The sequence below is a fragment of the Coregonus clupeaformis genome, unplaced genomic scaffold (genome assembly GCF_020615455.1).
Source record: "Coregonus clupeaformis isolate EN_2021a unplaced genomic scaffold, ASM2061545v1 scaf1840, whole genome shotgun sequence".
NCBI lineage: Eukaryota > Metazoa > Chordata > Actinopteri > Salmoniformes > Salmonidae > Coregonus > Coregonus clupeaformis.
Window position 1 is genome coordinate 40,001 of NW_025535294.1, and position 10,000 is coordinate 50,000.

Consider the following 10,000-nt stretch of genomic DNA (forward strand, 5'->3'; position numbering starts at 1 on the left):
TCTAACTGACTGACTATCTGACTGACTTTCTAACTGACTGACTATCTGACTGACTTTCTGACTGACTGACTTTCTGACTGACTGTCTGACTGACTGACTTTCTGACTGACTGACTTTCTGACTGACTGTCTGACTGACTGACTGACTTTCTGACTGACTGACTTTCTGACTGACTATCTAACTGACTGACTATCTGACTGACTTTCTGACTGACTGTCTGACTGACTGACTGACTTTCTAACTGACTGACTATCTGACTGACTTTCTAACTGACTGACTATCTGACTGACTGACTGTCTGACTGACGGTCTGACTGACTGACTGTCTGACTGACTGACTTTCTGACTGACTGTCTGACTGACTGACTGACTTTCTGACTGACTGACTATCTGACTGACTATCTAACTGACTGACTGACTTTCTAACTGACTGACTATCTGACTTTCTGACTGACTTGCTGACTGACCGTCTAACTGTCTGACTATCTGACTGACTTTCTAACTGACTGACTGTCTGACTGACTGACTTTCTAACTGACTGACTTTCTAACGGACTGACTATCTGACTGACTGACTGTCTGACTGACTATCTGACTGACTATCTAACTGACTGACTTTCTATCTGACTGACTTTCTAACTGACTGACTGTCTGACTGACTGACTTTCTAACTGACTGACTTTCTAACGGACTGACTATCTAACTGACTGACTATCTGACTGTCTTTCTGACTTTCTGACTGACTGACTTTCTGACTGACTTTCTAACTGACTGACTGACTTTCTGACTGACTGACTTTCTGACTGACTGTCTGACTGACTGACTTTCTAACTGACTGACTATCTGACTGACTTTCTAACTGACTGACTATCTGACTGACTATCTGACTGACTTTGACTTTCTAACTGACTGTCTAACTATCTGACTGACTATCTGACTGACTGACTGACTTTCTGACTGACTGACTTTCTGACTGACTGTCTGACTGACTGACTGACTTTCTAACTGACTGACTATCTGACTGACTTTCTAACTGACTGACTATCTGACTGACTATCTGACCGACTTTGACTTTCTAACTGACTGTCTAACTGTCTGACTATCTGACTGACTGACTGTCTGACTGACTTTCTGACTTTCTAACTGACTGACTTTCTAACGGACTGACTATCTGACTGACTGACTGTCTGACTGACTTTCTAACTGACTGACTATCTGACTGACTGACTGTCTGACTGACTTTCTAACGGACTGACTATCTGACTGACTGACTTTCTGACTGACTTTCTAACTGACTGACTATCTGACTGACTTTCTGACTGACTGACTTTCTGACTGACTGTCTGACTGACTGACTTTCTGACTGACTTTCTGACTGACTATCTGACTGACTGACTGACTATCTGACTGACTGACTGACTGACTTTCTAACTGACTGACTTTCTAACTGACTGACTATTTGACTGACTTTCTGACTGACTGACTGACTGACTGACTGACTGACTTTCTGACTGACTGACTGACTGACTGACTTTCTGACCGACTGACTTTCTGACTGACTATCTAACTGACTGACTGACTTTCTAACTGACTGACTATCTGACTGACTTTTTGACTGACTGTCTGACTGACTGTCTGACTGACTGAATTTCTAACTGACTGACTGACTGACTTTCTAACTGACTGACTATCTGACTTACTGACTGTCTAACTGATTTTCTAACTGACTGACTATCTGACTTACTGACTGTCTGACTGATTTTCTAACTGACTGACTATCTGACTGACTATCTGACTGTCTTTCTGACTTTCTAACTGACTGACTATCTGACTGACTATCTGACTGACTTTCGGACTCTCTGACTGATTTTCTAACTGACTGACTATCTGACTGACTATCTGACTGACTTTGACTTTCTGACTGACTGTCTAACTGTCTGACTATCTGACTGACTTTATAACTGACTGACTGTCTGACTGACTGTCTGTGTTTCTTTTAGCTGCAGCTAAGAGTCCATCTGGTTGTCCTCCTCATGAGCAGCGCTCCTTTGATCGTAAGGCAGAGGCAGATGGGAAGGTGAGGTCTGTGTGTGTGTTTTTGTGTGTGTTCGTGCGTGAGTGTGTGTGTGCCTGTGTGTGTTTGTGCGTTTGCGTGTGTGTGCGTTTGCGTGTGTGTGCGTGTGTGTATGTTAGTGTGTGTGTGTGTGTGTGTGTGTGTGTGTGTGCGTGCGTGTGTGTATGTTAGTGCGTGTGTGTGTGTGCGTGTGTGTGCGTGTGTGTATGTTAGTGCGTGTGTGTGTGTGTGTGTGTGCGTGTGTGTATGTTAGTGCGTGTGTGTGTGTGTGTGCCTGTGTGTGTTTGTGCGTTTGCGTGTGTGTGCGTTTGTGTGTGTGTGTGTGTGTGTGTGTATGTTAGTGCGTGTGTGTGTGTGTATGTTAGTGCGTGTGTGTGCGTTTGTGTGTGTGTGCGTGTGTGTATGTTAGTGCGTGTGTGTGTGTTGTCTCACCAGAGACAGATTTCTTTGCTGTTTCAGTTTATTGTTCATGCTTCCTGAAGCTTCCTTCCATCATTCAGTGGCTTGGAATGTGTTTCTGTTGCTGGACGTTGTTCTCAGGACGTGTCACAGTGGAAGCCTCCACAGGGCTGTGTGTTAGGGTTGGACTCATACTAGGGAGGGTTCTATGACTGCAGTTAGATGGCATCTCTACTGCTCCCCGGTGGTGAAGGATGTCATGACAGTTATACTAGGGAGGGTTCTATGGCTGCAGTTAGATGGCATCTCTACTGCTCCCCGGTGGTGAAGGATGTCATGACAGTTATATTAGGGAGGGTTCTATGGCTGCAGTTAGATGGCATCTCTACTGCTCCCCGGTGGTGAAGGATGTCATGACAGTTATATTAGGGAGTGTTCAATGACTGTCATAAGATGGAATCTCTACTGCTCCCCGGTGGTGAAGGATGTCATGACAGTTATATTAGGGAGTGTTCTATGACTGTCATAAGATGGCATCTCTACTGCTCCCCGGTGGTGAAGGATGTCATGACAGTTATACTAGGGAGGGTTCTATGGCTGCAGTTAGATGGCATCTCTACTGCTCCCCGGTGGTGAAGGATGTCATGACAGTTATATTAGGGAGGGTTCTATGGCTAAAGTTAGATGGCATCTCTACTGCTCCCCGGTGGTGAAGGATGTCATGACAGTTATATTAGGGAGGGTTCTATGGCTGCAGTTAGATGGCATCTCTACTGCTCCCCGGTGGTGAAGGATGTCATGACAGTTATATTAGGGAGTGTTCTATGACTGCAGTTAGATGGCATCTTTACTGCTCCCCGGTGGTGAAGGATGTCATGACAGTTATATTAGGGAGTGTTCTATGACTGTCATAAGATGGCATCTCTACTGCTCCCCGGTGGTGAAGGATGTCATGACAGTTATATTAGGGGAGTGTTCTATGGCTGCAGTTAGATGGCATCTCTACTGCTCCCCGGTGGTGAAGGATGTCATGACAGTTATATTAGGGAGTGTTCTATGGCTGCAGTTAGATGGCATCTCTACTGCTCCCCGGTGGTGAAGGATGTCATGACAGTTATATTAGGGAGGGTTCTATGGCTGCAGTTAGATGGCATCTCTACTGCTCCCCGGTGGTGAAGGATGTCATGACAGTTATATTAGGGAGTGTTCAATGACTGTCATAAGATGGAATCTCTACTGCTCCCCCGGTGGTGAAGGATGTCATGACAGTTATATTAGGGAGTGTTCTATGACTGTCATAAGATGGCATCTCTACTGCTCCCGGTGGTGAAGGATGTCATGACAGTTATACTAGGGAGGGTTCTATGGCTGCAGTTAGATGGCATCTCTACTGCTCCCCGGTGGTGAAGGATGTCATGACAGTTATATTAGGGAGGGTTCTATGGCTGCAGTTAGATGGCATCTCTACTGCTCCCCGGTGGTGAAGGATGTCATGACAGTTATATTAGGGGAGGGTTCTATGGCTGCAGTTAGATGGCATCTCTACTGCTCCCGGTGGTGAAGGATGTCATGACAGTTATATTAGGGAGTGTTCAATGACTGTCATAAGATGGAATCTCTACTGCTCCCCGGTGGTGAAGGATGTCATGACAGTTATATTAGGAGTGTTCTATGACTGTCATAAGATGGCATCTCTACTGCTCCCCGGTGGTGAAGGATGTCATGACAGTTATACTAGGGAGGGTTCTATGGCTGCAGTTAGATGGCATCTCTACTGCTCCCCGGTGGTGAAGGATGTCATGACAGTTATATTAGGGAGTGTTCAATGACTGTCATAAGATGGAATCTCTACTGCTCCCCGGTGGTGAAGGATGTCATGACAGTTATATTAGGGAGTGTTCTATGACTGCAGTTAGATGGCATCTCTACTGCTCCCCGGTGGTGAAGGATGTCATGACAGTTATATTAGGGGAGTGTTCTATGACTGTCATAAGATGGCATCTCTACTGCTCCCCGGTGGTGAAGGATGTCATGACAGTTATATTAGGGAGTGTTCTATGGCTGCAGTTAGATGGCATCTCTACTGCTCCCCGGTGGTGAAGGATGTCATGACAGTTATATTAGGGAGTGTTCTATGGCTGCAGTTAGATGGCATCCCTACTGCTCCCCGGTGGTGAAGGATGTCATGACAGTTATATTAGGGAGGGTTCTATGGCTAAGTTGACTTAGAACACATTCTCATTTACAGCAACGACCTGGGGAATAGTTACAGGGGAGAGGGAGGGGGGAGGAATGGGCCAATTGGACGCAGGGGATGATTAGGTGGCCATGATGGTATGAGGGCCAGATTGAGAATGACTCCAGGACACCGGGGTTAACACCCCTACTCTTACCATAAGAGCCACGGGATCTTTAGTGACCACAGAGAGTCAGGACACTCGTTTAACGTCCCATCTGAAAGATGTAGTTAGACGCAATGACTGTCAAAAGAATGGACAAAGCTATCGATCACGTGACACCATTCATTCCTGTGTGAAGGACTCAGTAACGCATTTGAAGCCCAAGAAGTCGTTTTTTTTTAGCTTCCTAAAATAGAATCTCATGGAGACATAACATGCGCAGTTTGACCTGATCCAGGAAGTGACGTTGCAGGCTAGCTCAGTGCTGCCCCCTCTCATTGAGTGACTCCAGTTGAAGGCCAACCAGGGTACTACAGGCTGCCGTTAGCAACTCAATTATCCTTAGAACTTGTTCTGTGTTCAATTTTATAATAATCGGTTCAAGGACATACATCTGGTGTATTAGAAGCAATTATTGATACCACGATTGTCTTCGATTGTAAAATATTTTTTACATGAAGATTGAGCACGATATTGTCATTTTTCCATTCACTATAATTGGGGATCCTGTTGTCTATTATCAATGTCTGCCTTGAACCTCCATGGCTTCAATGAGAGGGGGCAGTTGTTCTCCCCTGGTTAGATGGCATCTCTACTGCCCCTGGTGGTAAAGGATGTCATGTCAGTCTGACCCTAACAACCAATCACTGAGCCCCTCTGGACTCCCTCTCCCGCCTTCACCCTGTTCTAGAACTCTGGGTTCTATGTTCTAGAGCGCTGAGAATATTCAGTGTTCTAGAAACGATGAGAGTGTTCGGTTGAAGAGCTCTGAGAATGCTGAGTGTTCTAGAGCTGAGTGTGTGTTCTAGAGTGTTCTAGAGCTGAGTGTGTGTGTTCTAGAGTGTTCTAGAACAATGAGAGTGTTCTGTGTTCTAGAGTGAGGCGGTAGTGACCTGGTTGACTGAGTGTCAGCTGCAGTTCTACACCACTCACCTCCTCACCGCCGGTTATGACCTAGACACCATAGGCCACATGACCCCCGAGGTAAGATGACCTCTGACCTCTGATCCCTACACCACGTGTCACCCCAACCTCTACCCCGGCATCCTGTGTTGTCCTATCTGTGGGGGCATGGCCTCCGCCTGACCCCTGACCTGGTGATGTCATCATGACCCTCCTGTCTCTGTGACCTCTGACCCACTCTGAGTTGTCAGCCAATCACGCATCACTATTATTTACCGCTTCATTTGCATAAAGCTAATGTTTATTCATGTACGTCAATGATGTGTGTGAGAGAGAGAGAGAGAGAGAGAGAGAGAGAGAGAGAGAGAGAGAGAGAGAGAGAGAGAGAGAGAGACAGAAAGAGAGAGAGAGAGAGAGAGAGAGAGAGAGAGAGAGAGAGATGATGAGAGTGTGAGAGAGTGAGAGAGAGAGAGAGAGAGAGAGAGAGAGATAGATACAGAAAGAGAGAGAGAGAGAGAGAGAGAGTAGAGTGAGAGAGTAGAGAGAGAGAGAGAGAGAGAGAGAGAGAGAGAGTGGATGAGTGTGTGTTAATAGTGTTTGTGTGTGTGTGTGTGTATGTGTCTGTATGTAGGACCTGACAGCAATCGGGGTAACTAAACCAGGCCATCGTAAGAAGATGTTATCAGAGATCAGCAAACTGCCGTCTGGTGACTGGCTACCTGACCACAAACCTGTAAGAACACACACGAAAAACACACACAAACACACACACATTCCTAGCCCTCACCTTTGTCTTGAGACACAATGACCCAAGACGTTTAGATGCCCCAAGATATCTTAAGACACATTTTGAAGACTCCATGCCATGCCTTGAGACATTTGATGTGTGTCTTCAAGACATGTCTCAAGACACTCATTTAAAATCTGCATGGTGTAGCATCCTGATTAGATAGTGGATACTGGATAGCAGCATCCTGATTAGATAGTAGATACTGGATAGCAGCATCCTGATTAGATAGTAGATAGTGGATAGTGGATATTAGCATCCTGATTAGATAGTAGATAGTGGATACTGGATAGCAGCATCCTGATTAGATAGTAGACAGTGGATACTGGATAGTAGCATCCTGATTAGATAGTAGATAGTGGATACTGGATAGCAGCATCCTGATTAGATAGTAGATAGTGGATACTGGATATTAGCATCCTGATTAGATAGTAGATAGTGGATACTGGATAGTAGCATCCTGATTAGATAGTAGATAGTGGATACTGGATAGCAGCATCCTGATTAGATAGTAGATAGTGGATAGTGGATATTAGCATCCTGATTAGATAGTAGATAGTGGATACTGGATAGTAGCATCCTGATTAGATAGTAGATAGTGGATACTGGATAATAGCATCCTGATTAGATAGTAGATAGTGGATACTGGATAGTAGCATCCTGATTAGATAGTAGATAGTAGATACTGGATAGCAGCATCCTGATTAGATAGTAGATAGTGGAGACTGGATAGTAGCAACCTGATTAGATAGTAGATAGTGGATACTGGATAGTAGCATCCTGATTAGATAGTAGATAGTGGTTATTGGATAGCAGCATCCTGATTAGATAGTAGATAGTGGATACTGGATAGTAGCATCCTGATTAGATAGTAGATAGTGGATACTGGATAGCAGCATCCTGATTAGATAGTAGATAGTGGATACTGGATAGCAGCATCCTGATTAGATAGTAGATAGTAGATACTGGATAGCAGCATCCTGATTAGATAGTAGATAGTGGTTACTGGATAGCAGCATCCTGATTAGATAGTAGATAGTGGATACTGGATAGTAGCATCCTGATTAGATAGTAGATAGTGGATACTGGATAGTAGCATCCTGATTAGATAGTAGATAGTGGATAGTAGCATCCTGATTAGATAGTAGATAGTGGATACTGGATAGCAGCATCCTGATTAGATAGTAGATAGTGGATACTGGATAGTAGCATCCTGATTAGATAGTAGATAGTGGATACTGGATAGTAGCATCCTGATTAGATAGTAGATAGTGGATACTGGATAGTAGCATCCTGATTAGATAGTAGATAGTGGATAGTACCATCCTGATTAGATAGTAGATAGTGGATACTGGATAGTAGCATCCTGATTAGATAGTAGATAGTGGAGACTGGATAGTAGCATCCTGATTAGATAGTAGATAGTGGATAGCAGCATCCTGATTAGATAGTAGATAGTGGATACTGGATAGCAGCATCCTGATTAGATAGTAGATAGTAGATACTGGATAGTAGCATCCTGATTAGATAGTAGATAGTGGATACTGGATAGCAGCATCCTGATTAGATAGTAGATAGTGGATACTGGATAGTAGCATCCTGATTAGATAGTAGATAGTGGAGACTGGATAGCAGCATCCTGATTAGATAAGTCGCTCTGGATAAGAGCGTCTGCTAAATGACTAAAATGTAAATGTAAAATAGTAGATAGTGGATACTGGATAGCAGCATCCTGATTAGATAGTAGATAGTGGATACTGGATAGCAGCATCCTGATTAGATAGTAGATAGTGGATACTGGATAGTAGCATCCTGATTAGATAGTAGATAGTAGATACTGGATAGCAGCATCCTGATTAGATAGTAGATAGTGGATACTGGATAGTAGCATCCTGATTAGATAGTAGATAGTGGATACTGGATAGTAGCATCCTGATTCGATAGTAGATAGTGGATACTGGATAGCAGCATCCTGATTAGATAGTAGATAGTGGATACTGGATAGCAGCATCCTGATTAGATAGTAGATAGTGGATACTGGATAGTAGCATCCTGATTAGATAGTAGATAGTGGATACTGGATAGTAGCATCCTGATTCGATAGTAGATAGTGGATACTGGATAGCAGCATCCTGATTAGATAGTAGATAGTGGATACTGGATAGTAGCATCCTGATTAGATAGTAGATAGTGGTTACTGGATAGCAGCATCCTGATTAGATAGTGGTTACTGGATAGCATCATCCTGATTAGATAGTAGATAGTGGATACTGGATAGTAGCATCCTGATTAGATAGTAGATAGTGGATACTGGATAGCAGCATCCTGATTAGATAGTAGATAGTGGATACTGGATAGCAGCATCCTGATTAGATAGTAGATAGTGGATACTGGATAGCAGCATCCTGATTAGATAGTAGATAGTGGATAGCAGCATCCTGGTTAGATAGTAGATAGTGGATACTGGATAGCAGCATCCTGATTAGATAGTAGATAGTGGATACTGGATAGCAGCATCCTGATTAGATAGTAGATAGTGGATACTGGATAGCAGCATCCTGATTAGATAGTAGATAGTGGTTACTGGATAGTAGCATCCTGATTAGATAGTAGATAGTGGATACTGGATAGCAGCATCCTGTTTAGATAGTAGATAGTGGTTACTGGATAGTAGCATCCTGATTAGATAGTAGATAGTGGATACTGGATAGCAGCATCCTGTTTAGATAGTGGTTACTGGATAGCAGCATCCTGATTAGATAGTAGATAGTGGATACTGGATAGCAGCATCCTGATTAGATAGTAGATAGTGGATACTGGATAGCAGCATCCTGATTATATAGTAGATAGTGGAGACTGGATAGTAGCATCCTGATTAGATAGTAGATAGTGGATAGCAGCATCCTGATTAGATAGTAGATAGTGGATACTGGATAGCAGCATCCTGTTTAGATAGTGGTTACTGGATAGCAGCATCCTGATTAGATAGTAGATAGTGGATACTGGATAGCAGCATCCTGATTAGATAGTAGATAGTGGATACTGGATAGCAGCATCCTGATTATATAGTAGATAGTGGAGACTGGATAGTAGCATCCTGATTAGATAGTAGATAGTGGATAGCAGCATCCTGATTAGATAGTAGATAGTGGATACTGGATAGTAGCATCCTGATTAGATAGTAGATACTGGATAGCAGCATCCTGATTAGATAGTAGATAGTGGATACTGGATAGCAGCATCCTGATTAGATAGTAGATAGTGGATACTGGATAGCAGCATCCTGATTAGATAGTAGATAGTGGATACTGGATAGTAGCATCCTGATTAGATAGTAGATAGTAGATAGTGGATAGCAGCATCCTGATTAGATAGTAGATAGTGGATACTGGATAGTAGCATCCTGATTAGATAGTAGATACTGGATAGCAGCATCCTGA

General features: G+C 43.5%; 1 protein-coding gene across 1 annotated transcript in view; it reads left to right on the forward strand.

The window, feature by feature from the left end:
- LOC121561885 (caskin-1-like) overlaps window positions 1-10,000 on the forward strand; it is a 47,547-nt gene that overhangs the window by 22,146 nt on the left and 15,401 nt on the right. Inside the window, exons 6-7 of the mRNA XM_045218832.1 lie at window positions 1,999-2,075; window positions 6,405-6,506. Coding sequence (XP_045074767.1) covers window positions 1,999-2,075; window positions 6,405-6,506 — 179 coding nt within the window. The remainder of the gene's footprint in view (window positions 1-1,998; window positions 2,076-6,404; window positions 6,507-10,000) is intronic.